The sequence below is a fragment of the Vanessa atalanta genome, chromosome 21 (genome assembly GCF_905147765.1).
Source record: "Vanessa atalanta chromosome 21, ilVanAtal1.2, whole genome shotgun sequence".
NCBI lineage: Eukaryota > Metazoa > Arthropoda > Insecta > Lepidoptera > Nymphalidae > Vanessa > Vanessa atalanta.
In genome coordinates, this window is record NC_061891.1 from 5,631,083 (window position 1) to 5,655,699 (window position 24,617).

Genomic DNA, 24,617 nt, shown 5'->3' on the forward strand with positions numbered 1-24,617 from the left:
AGAAATCTTGCAATTTATGAAAATTATTTTTTTCTATATTTTGAAGGTTATACGAATATATCTGTCATCGAAGTATAAAACCGTGTAGGTAGACTAAAATAAGCATCAGGAAATATTGAAAAGATCTGTAGGTCTGCAGTATGTTTATAATATCGACGACAAGTCGTACTTATAAACATTATAAGTACGACAAAAAATGTACTTGGTGGTAGGGCTTTGTGTTAGCCCGTCTGATAAGGTACACCCACTCATCGGGTATTTATTCTACCGCCAAGCAGTACCCAGTATTATTGTGTTCCGGTTTAAACGATTTGTGAGCCAGTGTAATTACAGGAACACGGGACATAACATCTTAGTTCCCAAGGTTGGTGGCACATTGGAGATGTAAGGAATGGTTAATATTTCTTACAGCGCCATTGTGTATAACGGTGATAACTTACCATCAAATAGTCCATTTGCACGTTCGCTTACCTATATCATAAAAAAAACTAGTAAGGAACTTATACTATCTGGTAGGTTTATTTACCTATTGTAAAAATCAATCTTTTTGTCACTATTTGACACGTATTTAACAAATTTAACAATATTAACAGTTAAAATATCTTGGTTATTATTGCCCTTAAGTTAACAAATTATTACGAACGTTGTTTTATATAAAGACTTTAACGCCGAAGGCAACCAGAGCACAATGGCATCAAATCATCGATCCTCAAAATCAAATGGTCTGAAACGAGCAAGAAAAACGAAGTGCAAAAGAATAATCGTAGATCATAAAGTCACTCATGAACCATTATGGAGCTACAATACTGGAAAGCACGAAAAAGATACCAAGAACACGCCAAATCACTACTGTTCACGCAAAGGAGCCTGTCGATTCGGAACGTTGATTCTACCGAATATAATCTGCAAGAAATTCAGAGCTAGACAGAGTGCAATCGACTGTTGTCGACTAAGTTACGAACAACGTTTCCATATATTTTATACCTTTCCACAAAATCGCCACAAAAAGCCAAAATTAAATAATCATTTAATTTTGGCTAAGTCATTTCTCAGTTCTCTTTTAAATATCCGTGATTGTTGATACTTGTAAATTTATTTTAAGATCTTACATGGAAAACAATGAATATTTATTTCACAATATTTTATCTATTTACTATTCTAAAAAGCCTTTTAAAGTCGGTTAATCTTTTATATGTATACACAAATACAGCATCCGTGTGAAACCGGACATGGCGTTAAGGTTATAAAAATGAACAATAGATCAGAAATTCATCAACAGTATACCTGAGTACACGGAGCAGTGACCTAAGTGCTCTAATCCCATTTCATTCAACCGTGTCAAATGTCAGTCGGTCATTATGCGTTGGCTAGCTAGCGAGTGCTAATTGCAGTATAGGTTGCCAGATACGTGAGTTTTACCACAATCATTACATTTTTCAGCTATACCTGCACATATTTTATATCAATAAATAGCTTATTTTCGTAAGTCATACGTTACTACAGCCTATTCCAATCAATGTAGGAATAAAGATAAACAAACCTTAGATTTACGTATTTCATGCGATTTGCTTGTAACTCAGCTATATTGTACACTACTAAGAGTTTATGATTAAAATACCTTTATTTAAAGTACAACACGATTACACTTAACTACTTATATCCATTTTAATTTTGCTTCCAAAATGTCAAAACGCCATTTTCGCAAGTCCCTAGTGAATATCATAGATGAATCAAGATCTCGACCAATGATATCGCGTTAATTTGCCGTCAAATGTTGTTTATTTGGTGACCATCTGTACTAAACAAATGAATGCGTTCAATGTACATTACGTACTAGGTGTATAACAAACTTTCGGAGTTTCATGAATTGTATTCATAGTGTCATTCATGTAAATATATTAAACAATTTAGAATTATGTTGCTAAGTCTTACTAGTTTATTGGTTATATTTTTGTTTACTGCTTTTAGTGTGATAAGAAGGATTTTTGTAAACACATATAAAATATATTATTTACTCATTAGGTATAACCGATATTTCGATTGAACACATATTATCTGGTTGACTAGTTGATTAATCAAAACATATCCTACGTAGTTAATTCTGTTTTTTTTAATACTACGTACAATAATATAGTAACGCACAAAGCTAACTTCATTTTAAATAAGTAATTGACGAATGAAATAAATATATTATTAAAGTATTTGCTTTATTCTAAATAATGTAGGTATTCTTTCCTCATATTAAAAATGGACCCGTCTCAAGTAATAAAAATAAAGTAACCAAACAAACGTTTCATTAATAAACTTATATTTACACAAAATGGCTAATAAGCAGCAATAAAATTTACATCTGGTATGCTCGTAAACCTACTGTTCTGATGGCTATAAAAATAACAAACTCACACCACAAAAAAAAACCAACCAAAAAACAATTTTCACGAAATGGCGCTTTCTTCATTACCGTAGTTACCGTAGTGTCACATTTATTTATAATTTTTATACTTACAATGGGATTGGTACCGGAGGAAGGATTATAGCAGAAAAGTAATTACTTGTATTCTTAATTTCGCGGGCAAATGTCATATAGTGTTGTACTCACCTCTAAAAAAACCGATGTATTAAAAAAACATCATATTTTTATTACATATAAATTAATGTATATGTCACAAGATAAGTGACAATAGATGATGAGTTGATATAAATTTATACGAGTGTAGTACTCGTTCAATTTAATTAAATATATTACACAATACAACCATTCTTTTTATTGTTTTAACAATGAGATTCTCCCAATCGTAAAAATACGTAGTTTGAGTTTTAAAAATAGTTTATAAATAAATTGACATAATAGATTTCTTTAATATTGAAATATTCGAGGAATAAGTTATTATTTTCCTTGTAACACCATGACAGACATTTAAAAAAAGTTACCTTCCTAATTGCCAATTTGGCGCAAGATGGTACATCGCATAGCCAACTTCCGTGTGATTTATGCCAATCTATCTATATCATTTTTTATTACATTATTATTACAGTAACAACATTACATATCTACGAAGCAATTAGAAAAAAGGACTAGCACTACTTTATAGTAGAACATTTATTCCTACGTAAAAATAATTAAGGAATGTTTTTGCATTGGGTTTCTTTAAAATCTATATATATTTATTATTATTTTGTAAATATCCGATAAATTTTTTTAACAATTACCGTTTTACATGTACAACACCTAATATAGTTTAACTGTCAATGTCACCATATCACCAGACACCAATATGTCGAATAAAATGGCGTCTAGCGATTAGCAAGTGACGCTATGTTTGTGATGATTTAAAAGTGAAATTTAACAAAATATTAATTGCTTATAAGGGTACAATTTAAAACAGTATAAACATAGAAAGTTTATTTTCAGGTAATTTAAATTAATTTCTGTGTATATTAATAACTTATTAAGTAGTTTAAATAAAATGAAAACGCGCCTTGAATCAACATTTATTAATTTGAATATAAATCTATCGTAATAAGACAACGTAACGAAATGTTCCTAATAACTGTTTGACTTCTAAAAAGAGATAATATTTGTGTAATAAACTTGACCATGTATATAGAAATGGGCTAAAACATTAAAATTATGTTGTCCATATACTCTTAATTTTCCATGAATTTAAAGATGCATTCGTAACATATAAAATGTTAAGAATATATCTATATATCTTGTATTTATTACTTCAGTAAAAGTGCTCTATAATATTTGTAAGACACTTGTTTAAACAAATTGTATTTTCTAGTTAATAATAAAGTAGGGTTTAAAAAGTATTGTAATACAATTGCAATTATCAATCAATACCATATGATACTATAAATATATAATATCCAAAGAATAAATACAGAGTTAATACTACATATTTATGTAAAGCACATTAAATTCAATAGCATAACCTATAAATTTCTATCCACATAAAACTTGACTTTATAGTCTAGATATAAACATTCAATACCATCACTGTTACCACCCTATATCATATACATTTTTGTTATCATTTCTAAATGTATATCACTTATTCAAGTATTGTTTTGTTATGGAAAAAAACAATGTAATATTTAATAACAGGTCTTAGATAGTATTTGAGTAAAGTATTCATGTAATTACAATAGACAGCCACTCAGAAGATATTATAATGCACAAGTGTGTGAGCAGCCATAGTCTGTCCTCTGACTCCCATTATCCTATGGGATGGCAATCAAACACATGAAAAGAGGCTCTTGGAACAGAATTGGCTTCACCTCTTTCCCACAACATGGACAAAAACACTATGAACTTCCTAACTCCGGGCACTCACTCACAACTTCCTAATGCAAACCCAATAAATGGAATCTCAAGACTTACTCGCTTCCTCTTAATTAGATTAATGATACAGTAAAAGTGCTTTGCATTAAGTGACACTCGCAATACTGTTTCAGGTATCCACGTGTTATGGCTACACCAAACAGCTATAAACAAAACACATCAATGTCGATGCCAAGCCCACAAAATAATCCGCGTTCGTATACCTCCATTTTACTTGAATATAATTAATCATTAGTAAATTATATCATTAAAAATTGTTCTAGACATAGATTCATTAGAATAAGGCAATAGTGCTGCCTTTTTTGCATCTAGTAATTGTTATGAGTTATGATTAATGTTTAGAATGTTAGATACTAACATACTTAACATGCAAAGTACGAAACCTGATGTGCAAGCTTGGTTGAAGTACTTAGTAATGCTGGTATCTAACCGCTCTGTCCGTCGGACAAGCATGACGCATTCTCTCCGCTTTTATTTCAAACAAAATTGCATCTGCAACAATACTTTATTTTCTCTTTTATTCTTTATGCATTAGACTTACATTCTTATGTTGGATTTGTTTCATGTTTTGTTATGTCGAAACAGACTACATGATTGCGGGGCCCCCAATGAGTTTCGGTATGATGAAAGGTAAACACAAAGTGATTTATTTTTTCTAATTTTCAAAATTTCACACATTCGTTTAGGTTCTGGGGTATCTAATAATTGATAAGATTTCATCTCGCAATCACATCTGTTTATTTCTTAGAGCTTACTAAACTCGCTAGTGCCGCTCAGACTAATTTTATTTTTTTAGTATTATTTGCCCGTTCCGTTCCCGTCCCGTCCCTTACGCTTTTTGTTTTTTCTTTCATTGTATTGCCGCGCTGCTTGGCTTGAAGGCGGTATGAATGCACCGCCGCCTAACCAATACCAGTACCACCCTCAATACCAGGGCGGGCCAGGCATGGGCCCGCCGGGGGGGTACGGGTGGCAACATCAGGCGCGTTTCGGTGCAGAGAGCGCGCGGCGCGCCGGCGGCTCCACGCAGAGCGCGCAGGCCGCCAAGGACGATAAGACGAGCCCCTTCGTATCCACGATACACTCGCATCCTGGCTTCCAACCGCAGAAGATTGGGAAGGGCGCCGGTGGTGTAAGTTCGATTTGCTACCTATTTAAATCTTTAAAATAAGGCGTCAATTTAGCCTTGTTTTTTACAAAATTGTTGTACATGCACTTATTTACAGATATATAGAAGATATAAGATACAATTTTTGTTGCATAGGTATGTATTTCACAAATGAAAAAAATATTATCTATTGAATTTTAAAATCAAATCTTTTGTTATTATGTCACAGGGTGCGGGTCTTCCGAAGCCACCGAAGCCTCCAGAGAAGCCCCTTATGCCATACATGCGTTATTCACGACGAGTATGGGACAGTGTGAAAGCGGCCAACCCAGATCTGAAGCTATGGGAGATTGGACGAATTATTGGAGGCATGTGGAGAGATCTACCTCAGACGGAAAAGTACGCTTTTGTTGACGAATATGAAGCTGAGAAGGTATGACTATATTTTGATTTGAAGATGACAAATAGAAGTTTTAATAATGCTACTATTGTAATTATTTTACCAAATATTTGTTTTTTTTTTTATGTTAAATATTTCATATATACAGAGAATGTCATGATTGTTCTCATACTTAGGATAAAAAATATCAAATTTATTATAAATATAATATTCTACCATTTAATATTAAATAATAGTAAAATGTTTGGGTGTAGGCGCAGTACACAGAAATGTTAAAAGCGTACCAATCCTCGCCTGCGTATATACAGTGGCTGGCTCACAAAAACAGAGGTACAAATTAATATAGACCCTGTTGCCACAACACAGGGATCCAATTTGTGTAACACTCCATGTCACTGGCTTGATTTAACGTGGGCATAGGTCTTGATCTGTTTATTCTTTCGTATCGGCGAGTATTTATAAGCAGTAATTTGTATATTTTATTAATTATATAAAAAGTAACAAACAATATATTAAAATTTACTTGCCATTCCATAATAAAAAAAAATATTCTAAAGTAATTTAACTTATTGGAATTTAACATTTATTATTTAAAGATATATTTTAATAATTTTACTGGCAACACTATTCGCCAGAAATATACTTAAATAGCCAGCTTATTTCGTGCACCTAAACCATAACAGGTTAATATTACAGAGGTGGCGCAATACTACAGTTAACTATATAACTATGGTCCTAACATAATAATATATCCATGTCATGTTATGATATGTGTACAGGTTTAATAAATAAATAATTGTTGTAAAGGAAACTGGTATACAAATTTTGGTCAAAGAGTTACAGTTTAAAAATCTCGCCGATAGAAATTATAACATCAGTGTTACTAGTGGTGGGTTTAAAGTACAAATTATAACGTTTGCGTTGACATAATTACGTATTTACATATGCGTGCATGTCATGAAGCGCAGTTCAGTAGTTATATACTTCGCGACTTCGGCTGCTGGTGGCACTAGACTCGTCTTTTTGCGGTCTCTTTTATGTATAGTATTTTTATTCACTCACAGACGCATATTGATTAATTTCATAATTATAATAAAATGTTAATATCATAATACTATTGGAATAAGGGATTAATAAGCTTCGGAAAAGACATTATTTACACCACATCTAATGAATTATATAGACTTCCCAAATGCGCCGTTTTAACGTGCGCCGACTGCAGTTAGGATACACTAGTGAAGCAGAAAGAAGTACAAGCGAAAACGTAAATGGTCCATTTGAATGTGCATGGAGTATCAAATCGAATCGCGAATACGCATGTGTAAATATATAAAATACCGTGAAACGTGCAGCGCCCCAGGCGGGCAATTAATGAAGTTCTTTTTTATTTTTTTGTAAACGCAAATGTGATGCTTTGTACTTAAAACTTAACACATGTTCACTAGATGTCTTCCTGTTTTTAATCAATGTTGATAAATTTCATTCACGAAACATTTAGGCACATGTCAATAAAAGCTATGAGATAATTTTTTTTTATTCACAGTAATATCTGCACAATATGTTTGTCAAATATATCATTAAATCGGAATACATTTATCATTATGATGTAATTTATACGATCATGAGTGTTTCATTAGATATCATTAATTTATTTATCTAAATAATTTGAAATAAAAAAATATATTATCGTTTATTTTTAATTTTTTTGGGAGGTAGTTTTTTTTCTATGACAACAAATTGATTGAGAAAATACCACAATGTCTGAACGCTACCGCTGTAGGTTTTTATACCTTGGGAGTTTTAGAATAATTAAATAAGCTATAAAATATGTTATTAAAACGAAGATATCATAGAGTGAATAGCTATATACCTAGTAGTTTTTTTATTTCACATTTTTTTACAAATAAAATTGGAATGTTCAATACATACAGAATCACTATAAATTGTGACTAACACACAAAATGCTAATTTTCCTCCACATGCACCATCACCTCATATATATTATGCACACGGGATCACATGTACGCTATAGTCGGAGTACGAAAAGAGTCTGAAGACGTACCACAATTCACCAGCGTACCTGGCGTACATAGCCGCGAAGAACAAGGCTGTCGGTAAGGGTATGGAACTATTTGCATGTTTTTTTTAATAGTTTAAGTTTAATTCATACATTAATAATTTTTTTGACATTGCAACACCGAATAAGGAGGTTAAATATTACAGTTTCTTCATACTGTACCCCTACAACACTACCCGTATTGTAGGTTTGTGAACTTGCATTTTTATTAATCGAATAATATATATTCTATAATAAAATTAAAAATATTAATCTAGTAAAGACGAAAGGTTAAGTTGTTTACAAATATAATATTACCACCTGACCTACGCTAATCCCTTTATAAGACATACATCAAATTGCAATAATTTTCGTATATAGTTTTATAAGAACAAAAAATGGATGTTCTTTGTTATCAAATTCAATCTAAAACACCCACAAGGATAACATTAATTAGTATTAAGTAGTAGTGATCAGTATTAAGTAATGTCAGATCTCCTCGAAACTAAAAATAAATCATATTTTAAATAAATATTAAGAACATAAAATTTAAATAGCAATAATGGTAAATCTTTCGATCAAACAGTTGGTAATTTGGAAGAAGAAAGTTCGAGCAAGAAGGGGGGATCCCAGAAGGAACAACAACAACAAGATCGAAGAATTGATATTCAACCAGCAGAAGACGAAGAAGGTGAATTTTGAAATATTAAATTATAGCTTTATAATATTTATTAAGATAAGAAATAAAACTAAATAATTAACTTAACTTTTCTTTCAGATCAAGACGAAGGCTTGTCAGTAAAGCATGTGGCATATGCACGCTATCTTCGCAATCATCGCCTCATTAATGAGATATTCTCGGACACCGTCGTTCCCGATGTTCGCTCAGTAGTCACCACCGCTCGGATGCAGGTAATTACTAATAACACAGCCACAGTATGTGGTATACTTCATAATGAAATTAATTGTCTTCATTCCAAACTCTACTTAGTTTTAGTGCAAGGCCGTCTGGGCAGGTATCACCCATATTCTACCGCCGAATAGCAAAACTTAGCATTGTTTTGTTTCGGATTAAAGGATAGTCCCAGTATAACTACAGGCACAAGGAACATAACATCATAGTTCCTGTTCTTTGCAATTTGTTAATTGCTCTGCTGTATTTTGCAAAATAATTCGTTCTTAATTTATATATTTTTTCATAGTTCCAATAACAATTGCACTGACATATTTTTTTTTAGATATTAAAAAAACAAGTGCAATCCTTGACAATGCATCAGAAGAAGCTCGAAGACGAGCTGCAACAGATAGAGGAGAAGTTCGAGGCCAAGAAGCGCAAGTTCATCGAGAGCAGCGAAGCGTTCCAGGAAGAATTGAAAAAGGTATGCCGTGAATTTCGCACATATCCTGGCAAAAATGTTATGTGGCCGATAGAATTATAATACAAATAACCTGATGATATACTCGATCCACTAATCGACCGTAACGTCGCAGCACTGCAAGCCGGCGGTGGACGAGGACACGTTCGGGCGCATGGTGGAGCGCGCGCTGGAGCAGCTGCGCCGCGGCGCCGCGCCGCCGCACGCGCGCGACCGCCCGCACGAGGTAGCGCCGCACTACGCTCGCTGTACTTTGAACTCGCCGCGATGCAGTTACATTAATTAGTGGTGGCAGCATCCCCACGCCGATATGGCGCAGTGCATGGAACGCGTGCATCCTAGCCGAACATTGCGGGTTCAAACACGAGCAGGCACCACTGAATTTTCATGTGATTAATTTGTGTTTATAATTCATGCCGTGCTCGGCGGTGATGGGAAACGTACGGAAACCTGCATGTGTCTGATTTCACACAATTCTGCCACATGTGCATCCATCAACCTGCAGCGTGGTGGAATATGCTCCAAACCTTCTCCTCAAAAGGGAGAGGAGGCCTTAGTCCAGCAATGGGAAATTTATAGGCTATCAGGCTATAGTATAAAAATATGAAAATGAATAGAATCTCCAAATAAACGGAATGAGCCAAGTTTAACCGTATAAGTTAGTCCAAATTGTAATGACCTTGACCTTCGTTAACTCTGAGAGATATATAGGTATTTACGTTTACCTTATTTTAAATGTCACATAGAGATTAACCTTTTCAAACTAAATGATCTTTTGTGCTGTATTCTCTCGCCAAAACTATTAAAAATATATCGGGATTGATGGCTCTTAAATGTGTGTTTTATATACAAAAACCACATGTAAGTTAAATATATCCCTTTCATCGCCAACAAAAATTACTTCCAATGTATAGTAATGTTAATATATTTAATTTGTTTGTCAATCGATTTTAACGATACATTAAATGAATGTCAGCCAATGGATCAGAACGCGATAAAAGCTGAGTCCGGACCGAACGCACCGACACAGGTGGATAAGGTTTCGACGACGGAAGTGAAACCGGACGCTAATGTCACTACGGAACTAAATATACCGGAGGGCGAAGCGAAAGAGGCTGCACCCGAGAACAACGTTACGCAGGAAACCGAAGGTACGATCACTTATTACTTTTTTTTTAATCATTCAACTTTGCCGTGTCTTCAACTGACGCGCTTTTATAAGGTTATCCGTATGTATGTACTATACATATATGTATCAGGACGGAATATGGAATCTTTCAACGTGATTACCATTAGAATACCACTTTCAAGCAAATAAGCTTTCAAGCATACAAATTTGAAAATTAGCATGTGCCCAGGATACTAAGTCTCCCAATTCTCCTAGCAAAAATAACAAAATTAAAAAAAGGCTTGTATCGCAGGTGGCTGTGTACAGCAATCCTAGGTAATTGTTATTCTTTCGTGTGTGTTTTTAAGACCTGTCCTAATGATAACTCGATCAAACAAATTCTTCAGCCTTTTAGTATTAATCATAATAATAATAGTATCTGTTTCAAATGCTGTTAAAATTGCTCCCTCAACAATTTTAATTAATTATGATCATATTTTTTTAATAAATCCGTTAAAGATATTACCGTAATTCTGTATTTTCAGAATAGTCTGGGAAATGGGCTTTGCTTTCATTTTTTTATCGACTGATGTTATTACGGGTACTTCTCAGTAAACTTTATAGTTTGCGAACTTCGATCCTAAAATTACTTAATTTGTATTTATAGGTGAACGCAAAGAAGACAAACCAGTTGAGATGAAAGTAGAGAACAGGGAAGTTCCAGGGCCAGCAACTTTGCCACCACAGTCACAAATAACTTCACCAACACCCCCTGGTAACAACATTATAAGATATCTTACTTGATCTAAAATATTTATTAAGTCCATCATTTTTTTTACGGTTATAGAGCCATTATTTGCCTAAGTGTATTTAAAATTTAATTATCAACACATATAATATGACTATAATTCTATAGTCAGTTGATGATTATTGTTTCAGTAACCATGATGATGCCTCCTAATCCTAATGCTCCAGCTCACCCAGCACCACCTCACGGAGGACCACCACCTCCACCAGGTAAACAAACCAATACAAATATTTTTTTAATGAAACACATTCTTCTTCACCTACCATTTCTCAACATGTGGCATGTTATTATTCTACTTCAAACATAGTGATAAATTACTGGTTTTTTTATGTAAGGATTCTTAAAACGAATAAAGGTGCCGGGGTAAAAATACAGAGTACAAAATAAACTAAATTTGCACTGCCATTTTGTTGCTTTCAAAAAGTACTAACACCATATTCATTCATTTCTGGAGTACCATTTTAAAACCGTCAAATAGCATTTAATATTTCGGTATAAGAGAAAATTAGCTCTTTATTCTAAGCTTTCACGATGATAAATGATTGTAATCTTGTTAAAGGCGATTCACATAAGTTACCCCCGGACTTTTCGGGTATTTTCTTACTAAAATTAATAAAATTATTATTGAACGGTTATAATAAAGTATTACTTAACGCGCATACGAAACTCGGTAGTTAAATTGAAATATTATAAGTTTAAAATTTTATTATCTTAGGCGGTTATGGCGCGGCAGGATATGGTGGCCGCTACTACCCGGGATACGCGGGCGGCTTCCCCGCCTACCCGCACTACTACCCGCCCGACCACTACCCACCGCACCACGCGCCTCATCCCCACCATGAACTTAAGCGTGAGTGTTCATTATGTCCTCGAAAGGCGATGATCGTATTTATTCCATTGAACGCAAAATTTTAAGGAACACGTTTCATAGTCAACTGAATGACTTGCCTGGTAGTAACTGCGATATATCAACTACGAAGTCTCTTAGTGTAACCTTTTTTAGTACTTGGTGTACTTATAATTTCGCAATTAAATAGTTTCACTCAGCTTTTCGATTCTAATTCAGATTCATTCTTTCGAATATAACTTGGTACTAATTACTCGTTATAATGTTACCTGGTAATAATAACCTCATTTATCATATTCGTCACCAATTTCATATAGCGTTACTAATAGCTAACAATTTGGAAACTCTTGGAACATAAAGTTATTTTTAATTTAAAGCAAAACAAGCATGATTTTCATTTGTAAAGACTCATAACCACAAATAACTTATCATTATCACTTCTTCTATATTTATATTATATGGAAACTATAATATATTTTATTGTTGTATATTTAGAAGGTGAGATAATACTATACTTATGCAATATATTCTTGTGCATTGAAATAAAAATCACTTTTAACACTAACATAGAGAATTGAATTTTATGTGGACATTCGTAATTCCAACCATTTCTAATTGTTCTAATTAATATTTAAAAGTGTGATTTTTTTTAACTCATCCGAATTTATATATTATTATTTACTTTAAATACTTTCCTAGGGCTTTATAAATGTATACCACTGAAATCATACTAGTCTTTGTTCACATTGATATACATTTTAGATGTAAATATACAAAGTATTACTTATTACAGCCGAGGAGCCACCGGCTAAGAAAGAGGCCGAATGATTGTCACCGAAACGCGTCGTGAAACGGCGCAGAAAATCTTCATCTAAGGAGACGCAGTAGAGTACATCGAAGATTTTCAGTGATTTTAAATCGGACAACTTATGAATATATCTCAAACACTTGTGAAATATCATTAACGGGATATTTATAATTAGTGAGAAAGAGTGAATAACGAAAATTTCATCTGAATATTTTTAACTAAACAAAGACTACAGGAAGAATCTTCTTCGGAACTTAATTCTTCCATTTTTGGCAGGAAATTGTTAAGTGACTGTTGTTGATATTAAAACATTTAATGTGAATTACAAATTTAAAATCAATCTTCTAAAATTGTGATTATATAAGGAAAGGTTCTCAATAAAATAGAAGTAAGGCGTTTATGACTGTGTACTTTAGTTAGTGCGTACATTATTTAAGAAATATATTCAATAAATCTTAGTGATACAATAATCTGATAAAACATTTATAGCAACATCATTACTCTATACTGCAAACCATTTAACTAAAAAGTAATAATTAGCAGAAGATATTCTTACACACATCTTAATTTTACATCAATGATTTTGCAGATACAGTGTGAATATAACAATTGTTTAAAATTAGGATAAAATTATATTGATAATACTTTATTTACATTTAGTATGCTTAGAACCTAGGTATATATTAATTACGTAATAATAAATTAGTTACTTAAAGTATAACTTAGATGTCAAAAGCGTGTAAAAACTACAAATTGCAAATGTGTTTATCTGTTCTCCTCCATCTGAATTCTGTTGCTGTTTCGCCCAAATTGCGCAATTATTGGGCGACCATCCAAAATTGTTCCGTTTACTTCTTCCAAAGCCTGTATAGCTAAGTCCTCACCTGTGAAATAAAATTTGTATCAAAATGATTTGTTTTATTTTATCTGAAATTCACTTTATACAAAAACATATGAAACAATAAATTACTTTGAAAGGTGACAAAAGCTTGCCCCCTCATCCGTCCTGTCATCAGCCGTAAATCTACTGGCCCTCCATTCTCCAAGTGAAACTGGTTGAAGAGCAACATCAACTGTTCTTGTGGTACGGATGGTGAAATGTTTTTTAGGAACAGCACCTTAAATAATATAGTCAAATGAGAGAATTAATTTAATCAATCTAGTTTTTATTTTGATGTAATATAGTTATTTTCATCTGTAGTAATTGTAAGTTAGAATTTTTTTTTTCTATAAATGTTTTTTAGGTGATGAGTTAAACAATTACACAAGTCTACTACTTTTGAATATCACATAAATGATGCCAGAAAGAGATCCAAACACTCACAAAACAATATTTATATACATTAATTATGTGTTAGAAAGTTAATTTGTTTAAAAACGAGACAAAAGCATTCCAATATTGATTTACAACAATTCAGCAAAAATACCAATACAAGTAAGTAATCAGTCAACTTATAAATTGACGAATGTCATTTGTGCAATTTTAAAGCCAATTAAATAGGTGAAGAATGAGAACATATCCAATAAGATTCAGATTTGATTAACATTTAAAAAAAACATTAAACTTACTTTAGATGGTATTCCTGGCTCATAGTCCTTGAACCTATCAATCTTTTTAATGTCATCCAAGCACATCTTTGTACCTTCTAGAAGTTGTTCTTCAGCTGCATTAATTGGTACCACAATGTCTACAGCTCGGTACTCTTCTGCTTCCTCATGCTGTACTGGCTCCAACCTTACTATTTTGTTCTCCTTCACAGTGTACATAGTCTGTTGCTTAGGTCCTATTATATCTTGATGTGACTTTGGACGTTGAACTTTCCCAGGCATATCTTTTACGTCCCACAAGCTTCCTGGTTTAACTTTCGATGGACCTGCAATTGGATCCTTGGAATGTATTCCTGGATCTTTTTGCTGCAAAAGTAATTTTTCTTTCTTCCTTTCAAGACGTCTCAATATTTTACGTCGCTTAGTTATTGGTAAAAGATTGTCATTCTTTAAGTGTCCAAATAATTCTTCTTCAATTTCTTTTAATTCATTCATAGGATGTCCTTCTGGATAGAATTTCATTGGGTGTTTATGTATTCTGTTGATGATATCTTCAGCTGCAGCATTGGAAGTAGTGGGAGCATCCTTGTTTTCTTGACTACTAAAAATTACTTTTTTTAAATACTATTACAAACAAATAATACAGTATTCAGCATATTCAAGTGAAAAAATGTGTAGATGAAATAATATTTTATGAGATTTCTGAACTATCAATGCTTATCATTCTACGATTTTCTTATGAATTTAAAAGTACAGACTTAACTTTGTACTTTAATTGCTCATATTAAGTCTTGTAATTTAAATCCTACTGACTTACCTTCCTGAAGCATTTTGAAATTCATTAATTTTATTGTAAAGTCCTTCTAATTTTGACTTTAAAACATTTGATTCAATCTTTTTCCGTTGATCTAAGAGGCCCGCCTCGTTTTCCTGGTACAACTTTATCTCGTCATTGGTTAAACCAATCTTTTTCAGGCATTCCAAATGCTGAATATCTTTTTCGACCTTTCTGAATTCTTCAGCAGTTGATATCCCATATTTCGTAAAAGGCAACACTTCGGACGTCTTTTGAAATTCTTTTGGCATTTCAGAACTAAAACAATAGGAGAAAACTATAAAATATATTCAAAAATTCTAATTGAAAATGATAATAAATATTGCCGTAAAGTATCATACCACATTTCAAGAGAATTAATGCGACATTAGACGTAAATAACACGATTTATTTTGATACATTTAGTTAGATTAACTTTAAGCTATATATTTTTAAGCAAATATCCCATTATTACGCTTAAATTGAATAGCTCTTTGCTAATTCAATTTTAATAATTCACAAACAAAATCATCTGTCAAATCCGCTTCAGGCTATAGACAAAGTAACACTATATTTTATTAAATAGAATATATGGTCCATCTATGGTAATTTATTGACAACTGTAATATAGTTATTATTTAAAAAATATTTTTATTTGATCCCAATTCACCAACATTGTAGCATATACTATTTATAATTTTACTCAAAATTGCTTTCAATGTTTAGTTTATAAGACTACTAATGGTTACTTAGTCAAAATGCTTGCTGTATTTTATAAATATATGTCTTTTTTTAAATGAATGTGTATTTAAATAAAAAATTAACGATCATTGTCTGTCTCAGTAGTTATGAAATTTGTCACACAGTGATATATGATATAATTATTAAAACGAAAAAAAAATTAAGGGTTTTGCATAGTGGTTTTCAAGCCTCAGGGCAAGGAATATTTCGCTTTTGTTACAGTTTCTAATAATGCTAGAGTGAATTGGCATCTAAATCTAATAGCAAGATCTCGATGGCATCAAAATGAAAATTAGATGATAGACTTTTATAATTTTGAATTGCTACTACATGTATTTTATATAATAAACAATATACAACTTTCAGTCTAAGTGCTAGATGAAAACGTATGAAGTCACTGTAAAATATATATGTTTCAGCCTTCAGGAGGTACTTAAATTGTAAGAAAATAACGCATTTGGGAATCCAGCTGGTAGATTGGTGGCTGTAAGAGACTATTTGATTCGAAATTTCGACTTGCTTTTTTGTAGTATAGATAGTTATTTTAATTTATATTTTTAATACATATTGTGCAACGTGACAGTGCATGGTGAGACAACCTGTAAATGGTAAAACATTTGCCAAGATAATTTATTATTTTGATGTATATTGTATGTACTGTTAATAAAGAAAATAAAATAAAATAGAAAATGCTAATCTGTGGTTCACCGTTTATGATCATATGTGTTTACTGTCATTCTCATTTGTCAATATTAAAAAACATTAAAGTTAAAACATCGGAAAACAAATCACAAAGGAGAAACTATACATGTTTGATTCACGCCAAAGAGAATATAAAAAGAGTAATAAAATATTAATATTTTCTCTGGTGTAAGATTGCCTTTACAAAAGTTGTTTACGTTATTTTATATTTATTAAAATGAATTCCTGGAGTCATGAAAGTTATAACATTGAGATGAATCAAATGGTATCTCCGTTAGTACCTCCAATGTGTTTAATGCCTCATAATATGAATATGCCTCCAATGAACCCGTCACCGAATGCACATGTGACTCTCATAGGTCCTGAAGATATGAACATCGAGGCCGAAGATTTGCCTAATGATCCAAATAATCAGGATCGAGACGTTCAAACAAGTCAACTGGACGATGTATCTAGTACACAGAATCAAAAAAGACGGTCTCGGGAACGTTCTACTTATAATAGTCGTCGTGATAAAGATAGGAGTGCTTCTGGTAACACAACTTCAAACTTACGGCCTCATAAACGTTGTTTAATGGGTGTTTTAATGAACTAATCTCTTTCTGTTAACAATGATTTGATATTTGAAAGAAGAAAATTCAGAATTGATTAACTAATAACCCCTCCACAGCATTTATAACCCATTTTATTAATTTGATAATTTATGCTTGCTAGACCAAGTTAGTTAGGTGCTTTTACATTTCTTACAGATCGAAGGCGGCGTTCACGATCACGGGATCGTCGTGACAGATATTCCAGAAATGATAGGAATGACAGGAATAGACAGAGAAATGATGAGAGAGATAGACGCACTAAATGGGAAAATGCTGATAATGGTGCAGGACAAGGGGTTCTTCTTGGAAATAACATGGGAAATATGAGTATGGGGCTTATGCCAGGTATTTTTCTTTTTATCTTGATTAATTTTTATTTAATTTGACGCTTTAGCCCCTGTCCATACAGCAGACACAATATCCATGAATCATGTGCCTCTTGGGACAGGGACATTTTTTATCTCCCAAGCAAAAATGCATGTATAAATTAATTAGATTTTACACCAAATTACTTTTAAATATTTTTTCCTTTTTAGTTTTCTAAAGAGTAATATTATCAAATTGACAAACAGAAGCGAATTATTTTATATATGTTACAAAGTATGTGAAGCGAATACGCAATATCTTATTACTATGATGTCTACTGACAATTTCTATGGTGTCTATTTGCTTCCATATTAAATTCTGTGGTCATTGTATTTTATTATGAATATAAGATAAATAATATTTCAGTTAAACTATTACTTCATGACTTTTATTTTTATTAACAAGTAATTTTATAATCTCTAGGTATGAATATGATGCAGTATCCAAATATGCTGAATAATATGATGGGACAGCAATCAATAGATGGGTCTCAGGTGCAAATGGTCCCAAACATGAACATGATGGGCAACATAATGCCTCATATGATGGACCAGAATATGATGATGATGAATCAGCAGATGATACCTGCGATGATGGCTAATCAGCAAATGTTTATTAGCAATGGTGTTCTTTTACCACCTATACCCGGTGTTTCCTTACGACAAAGACGAGATAAGCCTAAAGGGTGTCGTACAATTTTTGTGGGAGGGCTCCCATCAAATGTTACGCATGATATGTTGAATGAAATTTTCCAAAGGTTTGGTATCATACAAGATATAAAGTCACCTAAAACTGGAGTCTATTATATTCGGTTTGAACGACAAGAGAGTGTGGAGCCATCATTCTTTCTTTCTGGATTTAGATTTAAATATCACGACCAAACTGAAAATGAAGCTACCACATTAGTTATTGATTATGCAATGGTAAGCATATATATAATATTTAATTATTTAATATAGCTAGATATAACATTTTACATCAGATATATTATATGTTTTAATTATAATATCTCTATAGAACCGCGAAGATCAGAATGAATTTGAAAAACACCAACGAAAAAGAGAGCCAACTCCTCCTCGTGTTGAACCTTTTACGGCAACTGCTTTGTCAAATATAACAGAGAAGATTAAAAGTGAGTCAGAATTTGCAACTGCTGCAAATGTGAGTATTTATATTTATTCTTTAATTAAATTAATCACATACGTATATAACTCATCCGAGATAAACAACTACAATATAATTATTCTTTATTTCATCACCTCTTTAATTGCATTTATTGTTTATAAGGTAGTGAGTCAGTTTAATTAAACATTGATAGTGTGGAATTGTAACTAATAAATACAAAAGTACTCAACCAATTATTCAGATACCTACCTATTATTATTTTTTTTATTCTTGTTTTAAGACCTGAGTCACTTGGGTGACTATGTTGCTCTGGTAGGTTATCCCATTCTATTCTGACCTAAAATATGAGCCCCCCCCCCTTCTTTAGTTAGAAAATAGTAGTTTCTTGCCATTAAAAATGGTCACCCTTTTCAATTTCAATAGTTTTGGCCAAATGAATAAAATACGTTAATCTCTATCATTCTAGACTTTAGCAGTTTGGTTGGAACGTGGTGAGTGTAACAAGAAGTATGCGAATTCATTCTATTCGCTAATTCAAGCCAGCAACAATCAAATTCGACGATTATTTAATGAGAAAATGCAACTTGATGACGAGTTCCTGAGCATGAAGAATACTATCAAAGACAAGTTTTCACATGTTGTGATGCAATGTGAGTAATATTTAAAATATTTAGCGGTTATATAACTATAGGTTTCCGACGAACCGGTTCGCCAATGTGGCAGCAACAGTACGGCGGCTTTGACCTACGCCACCATACTTCACATCATCAAGATCGGAAGAAATGGATGCTGAGTTAGTTCTGGGAAGCAATTTTTTTTTTTATAGGTTACCAGAGTAAACCTCTGCGGCCACTAAAATTTACTTCCAATTTCGGAAAGGATTTGAATGCGTAGTTTGGTTAGCGTTATATTACTTTGCCACCATCTGTGTAAACAAAATGGAGGTTGCCTGTGTGTTTTTTTTTATTTTATGCAATAAATCTATTTAATTATGCAATTTTAAAATATTTCTGTATAATTCCTTTATAATTATTCTTAAGTACTACTTCTACAATGAACTCAAATTAATCACCTTAACTGCTAATTCTAAAAGGCAAGTGCGTTGAACTTTGTGCAAGTTATGACTACTGCGCAGACAATTGTCACATAACACAGAACGGCAAAGAAATATGATGCTAACTATAATCCAGGGGGCTAATAAAATATTCCTAAAATGGTATATTTCTTCCATCTACGACCTTGAAATGAATCTGCACCTAAGTGACACCGTCTAGTAATTGTACAAACGATACGTCGAGAAAAAAGGTAATGTTGAATATATGATTGAACAGAAAAACTACGACCGCTCGGTTTTTTACTTTCACTTCTGAACCTGTTGTTTATACTGCAAAAATCATCGGAAGGAGACAAGAGAGATGCGTTATTTCAACTCCGTTCCATCCATCGATCTAAAAATATTACACGTTGTTCGTATGAATAAATAAAGTGAGTATACATTACTTTTACAGAAAGCATTTAACAGCTTCAGATTTCAGCGTATCAAACAAGTAACAGTCTCCTTCAATTGGTTTATTTATGAAACTATGTATTTGAAGGTGATTTTTAATAAGATCTACACGATGCTATTTCTACTGTACTGACCAAATCAATGTCAAAAAATGTAAATGAATTGTCGGACTCAAATTATTATCAATTTGTCGAATACAATCGATATAACATATCACTGGTCAATTTCTCACATATTTCAAACTTTTTACATTTTATCACATGGTAAAATAAAATGTAGATATTTGGGTACACAGCCCAGAAAACTATTTTCATGCAATTCTTCATTCTCAGTCAGCTTTGGCCTTTCAAATGCCATCAGTACTAACCTGTAACGATTAAAAATATCAATCAACTGTTAACACTATAGTTTTCCTCATAACAGTCGAGCAGGTAGCCAAAATATTGTCGGCGGCAAAACATCAACGCGTGTCGGACCATTTCACGAAACAGCAGCGTCGGAACATCGAGATGTGGCTCAAAATGACCGAGGTACAGTTATTTATGGTTGGAGAGTTGTCGAGCATGTCCATATATAATTTAAGGATTATAGATGCTGCTTTAGGTCAAAATTTTCTTGAAAAATTGAAAATAAAGAATGTCTATGAATACACAAAAATAGCAATTTTTGTATTTTCCAACCACATAGAGGATAAAAGCTTAATGAGAAATATTTGGCGTTGAAGTGACCCCATATCATTGGTTAAGAGCTTGAATATTCGTTTAAAATTAAAATAATGATATTCATTGTGGATCCGCGAAAAAACGACACTTTAAATATTGCTATATAACAAAGTAGTTATATAGTAGTTTACGTACTTTTTTTGTACATAATATAACAGAACTGTAATGCGTTTATATTGAATATTTTCTTTTGAATATCATCGAATAATTCAAAATTGCAAGGAGTGCTTATATTTATTTTTTAAAACAAAAATTTTACTACTGTTAGTGGGATAGAGATCTCCATTTTGAAAATTCGTAATATCAGTCTTAGAGATATGAGCTAATTATATATGACCTTGATGTAGTCTGCCATATGTGATAATAATTTTAAAATTTTGGTCGACAGCTCCCTAACTATTAAGATGAATCCATATTGACCGTGCTGTGATTATATCATTCCCATATTAAAACACGTTCGATTGATATTCGAACTGAAACTGTTGCAATGTATCTCAAACTTTCACTATTCACAACTTGGAGAACAGTATTTGTAACCTGAACTAGGTTACAAATATTTTTCTGTGGTTTGGTCATAGCTCGGTTGATCTCTTGATATGTCCTTTATTTATCGATACTCTATTCTTTCATAAAATCAATTATGCCACTTATGTCATGATGAAGGTAAGTTATTAAGTGTAATACGCGTAATTTATGTTGGCTAGTCCGAACCTCTTCGCACCTTTCGTCCGAAATTCTCGCATGTGAATTATCGATATTATTAACTGCACATTATGTGTATTGTCATTTCTAAATATCTATGATATGGACCGCACTTCCATAGACAACGGCGGCGGTTAAATGAAGTGAGGACGTCTGTGACATCAGTTTTCAAACAATCAAAAATGTTAATGTTGAATCAAGCAAGGCCGGCGGAGGTCGTCGCCACTGCTTATGTTACACATGTATAAACTTTATCGGTGAAGCCACTCGTGACTAGTATCTGACTGGCCAACTTAGATTGCGTATATCGTTAATAATCGGCAAAGCCATCTAGATGACTGTTCTAAATGGCTATCACTATTTATAATAGTTAGCTAAGCTTGAGTATCGCTTAGAGCTGATCTTCAAATACACGGGAGAACCAACAGGATCTCAAATATGCTAAACACAATTCAGAATTGGTAAGAATGAATATGGCAAGTGGATTACCAAATTTTCAAGCTTTCCACAACAAACAAGTTGTACATAGTACTTATTTAATGAAGACGTTTTAACATTGACATTATTAATAAAGGTGTAATGGATAAATAGACAGCAATCCACTTGGTATGTTCATTTATCAAAGGAGTTTCTTTATGGCACCTTTGAACCAAAATAGTATACCGTATAAGCAAAAAGAAATAAACTACGGCGACTTCGATGATCTTCGATATCGTGTAAGTATAATGAAACTTTTTGTACGCGATATCAAATGCATCTGCGACATCAATTTATCTCGTGGATGATAAGGTAATTGGTATACAAATTTGTCAAAATGTTACTAACTTATACTTTGTCTGAAACATGCTCTGTATCTTGCAATAAAAACGATAGTAACATATTTATTATCTGTGTCGCCGAACTGTTTCATCGTGAAATCTTCGAGCGAGGGACATCAGGCAGAGCTACATATTCTCCAAGTTTTCATCAAATTCAGCAGGGAGTGAAGTGACTTCGAATTTTTCATTTCAACATTCGAGGACATGGATAATAAAATATGTGATTTGGACATTTTGACAGATTATGAATAAATTTTACTTTATTTTTAAACCATGTTAAAAAAAAACAAACTTATGAATTAGGTACCTAAAAAAATATGGTTTGTTACAATTAAAAAAAAATAAACTTAATATATTTTGTGTATAGTTTATTTTCTTGTTTAATTAATAATAATAAATAAATGATTTACAGGAGGTAGAAAATATAAAGGAAGAATTTAATGCAATCTTTGAAGATGAAGAAATGGAGAAATTAGGCAAGAATGTAGTGGCTTTGGAGCGATATGAAGAGTTGAAGGTATTATTTATTGTATTAAATTATCAGTGACTTGGTTCATTTGCTTGCAATGGAAATCTTTGTGTAGAATAGACAATTATTTTAATTTGTTATACTTTGACGCCTTTTGGGATATCTATTAAGTGTCAAAATATAGTGAAATAATAGTTTCAATATTATGTTCTAATGAACAAATTTGACGATCTAATTTTAGAGAGAAAACGAAAACTTAACATACGAATTAGAAGGTTACAAAAATGAAGCACATCTTGCTAAAGACGAAGCTGAGAGAAAATTTGAGAAGTTCAAGGCCCATTTTATCGCTCAACAAGCCTTACAGAACAAACAGGTAATACTGTGTAACAATAATCCTACTATCCTAATAATATTATAAATGCGGTTTGGATGGATGGATGGATGCCTGTTAATCCATCACGCTAAATTAGCTGAACGGATCTGGATGAAATTTGGAACAAAGATATATTACCTACTATTATTTACACATCTATGTTACATGTTTACATTTTCCGGAAAAGTTTTATCCTGGTGGGATGATATGCATTTGTTTTTCAGCAAGAGATCGACATGAGTTTTTGCATAGTGATCATTTAGGGGTCAAGAATAGGGTACTTGTTATCTCGGAAAAATGCACGGTTCCTATGATAGCATAAAAAGGAAAGATTCGTTTGTTTCTACTCGATAAAGTCTTATACTACTGATCCAACTTAAATTATTCATTCACCATCAGAAGTAGTAGTTTCAGCTAATAATAATATAATTTATCATATCTAATGTATGAGTAAAAAAATATTGTGACCATGAAATAAACAAACAAATTAATAATTACAATTTTAGGTTTACCCGCCGTTACCATCTCATCATAAGGTGGAGCCAACATTAACAACATCCGTGAAGCCGTTACCACCACCTCCAACGCCGGATGACGACAAAGTTGTCGTTACTGGTCCATCGGTACCACCGTCTGAAGCTAAACTCATAAGCATATTGACGGCTTTTTTAATGGTCCATCCTTTAGGAGCATCATTAGATTATCTTGTTTCCTATGTGAGGTCTATGACACCAAATGTAACACAAGCTACTGTACTGGCAACATTACAAAAATACGTCGATATTTTTCATTGTAAAACTACTGGCGTCGGTGCTTGTATTGAACATAGATGGTCATTTATAACATTTGAAACAATTAAAAAAGAAATGTAATATTTATTTTAATTGTTGTAAAGACTAAGGTATTTATTTATAATAAATAATTATGACGAAATTTATTAGTTTAATTTTTACCCTAAAAGTAACCTTATGGTTAGTTTGTAAATAGCGCACAAGAGCCTTAAAGGGCGCGAACATCAAGCATGGTTACCATAATTCTTTGCGGCACTTAAACTAAATAATAATAAACTTTTACATACAAATGTGGAACGAATAAACTGCTGTAAAATCAACTTCTTAAATTCTTTTTTTTGTGGCTTTTATATGTGCCAAAAAACTTCTTAAAACACCGGGTTGACTTAGTCCGATACTATGCTTTGACATAACTATTAATCCTACAGCAGGTAGTTTCACTCAAACGGTAGATTTTACAAGTGTCAATTCCCTTTAATTGATA

At 32.6% G+C, this 24,617-nt stretch overlaps 3 protein-coding genes across 9 annotated transcripts; 2 read left to right on the forward strand and 1 right to left on the reverse strand.

The window, feature by feature from the left end:
• The first annotated feature begins 3,267 nt into the window (after positions 1–3,267).
• LOC125072260 (SWI/SNF-related matrix-associated actin-dependent regulator of chromatin subfamily E member 1) lies at positions 3,268–13,768 on the forward strand. Of its 6 annotated transcripts, none has more exons than XM_047682803.1 (15): positions 3,268–3,412; positions 4,462–4,541; positions 4,934–4,978; positions 5,230–5,480; positions 5,686–5,889; positions 6,111–6,186; positions 8,499–8,603; positions 8,691–8,824; positions 9,151–9,291; positions 9,404–9,514; positions 10,265–10,439; positions 11,064–11,171; positions 11,336–11,413; positions 11,920–12,054; positions 12,845–13,768. In XM_047682803.1, exons 2-15 carry the CDS (start codon positions 4,475–4,477, stop codon positions 12,877–12,879), a joined length of 1,665 nt encoding a protein of 554 aa, XP_047538759.1. In that variant the 5' UTR covers positions 3,268–3,412; positions 4,462–4,474; the 3' UTR covers positions 12,880–13,768. The 6 variants fall into 6 exon arrangements, with proteins under 6 accessions (XP_047538759.1, XP_047538757.1, XP_047538758.1 ...); XM_047682801.1 differs by lacking the exon at positions 6,111–6,186 and adding an exon at positions 7,889–7,976; XM_047682802.1 differs by lacking the exon at positions 6,111–6,186 and adding an exon at positions 7,889–7,970.
• On the reverse strand, positions 13,252–15,761 carry LOC125072262 (RNA-binding protein 41-like). 2 transcript variants are annotated; one of them, XM_047682808.1, is made up of 5 exons: positions 15,584–15,761; positions 15,225–15,500; positions 14,429–15,005; positions 13,830–13,977; positions 13,252–13,743 (listed from the first exon to the last, which is right to left on the reverse strand). In XM_047682808.1, the coding sequence occupies exons 1-5, from the start codon at positions 15,586–15,588 to the stop codon at positions 13,625–13,627; spliced, it is 1,125 nt and encodes a 374-aa protein (XP_047538764.1). In that variant the 5' UTR covers positions 15,589–15,761; the 3' UTR covers positions 13,252–13,624. The 2 variants fall into 2 exon arrangements, with proteins under 2 accessions (XP_047538764.1, XP_047538763.1); XM_047682807.1 differs by having other exon boundaries at positions 14,429–15,008.
• Positions 15,762–16,738: 977 nt separating this feature from the next.
• LOC125072439 (ecto-NOX disulfide-thiol exchanger 2-like) lies at positions 16,739–24,202 on the forward strand (the record flags this gene model as incomplete). The annotated part of the gene is made up of 9 exons (XM_047683068.1): positions 16,739–17,197; positions 17,414–17,602; positions 18,047–18,546; positions 18,641–18,784; positions 19,215–19,398; positions 20,679–20,785; positions 22,910–23,014; positions 23,208–23,342; positions 23,849–24,202. Coding segments are annotated over exons 1-9 (2,034 nt in total), but the record flags the coding sequence as incomplete, so codon positions are not given.
• Positions 24,203–24,617: the final 415 nt, after the last annotated feature.

What these genes read in the sequence shown, in the direction of transcription:
- LOC125072260 (XM_047682801.1), top strand. Translation starts at nt 4,475, where the DNA reads ATGGCTACACCAAACAGCTATAAACAAAACACATCAATGTCGATGCCA. An exon ending in AAGCCCACAAAATAATCCGC is followed by an intron (nt 4,542 to 4,933) that starts GTTCGTATACCT and finishes ATGTCGAAACAG; the next exon opens with ACTACATGATTGCGGGGCCC. An exon ending in AGGACCACCACCTCCACCAG is followed by an intron (nt 11,414 to 11,919) that starts GTAAACAAACCA and finishes TTATTATCTTAG; the next exon opens with GCGGTTATGGCGCGGCAGGA.
- LOC125072262 (XM_047682807.1), bottom strand. An exon ending in TTTCAAAATGCTTCAGGAAG is followed by an intron (nt 15,009 to 15,224) that starts GTAAGTCAGTAG and finishes AGTAATTTTTAG; the next exon opens with TAGTCAAGAAAACAAGGATG. An exon ending in AGCTTTTGTCACCTTTCAAA is followed by an intron (nt 13,744 to 13,829) that starts GTAATTTATTGT and finishes TTTATTTCACAG; the next exon opens with GTGAGGACTTAGCTATACAG.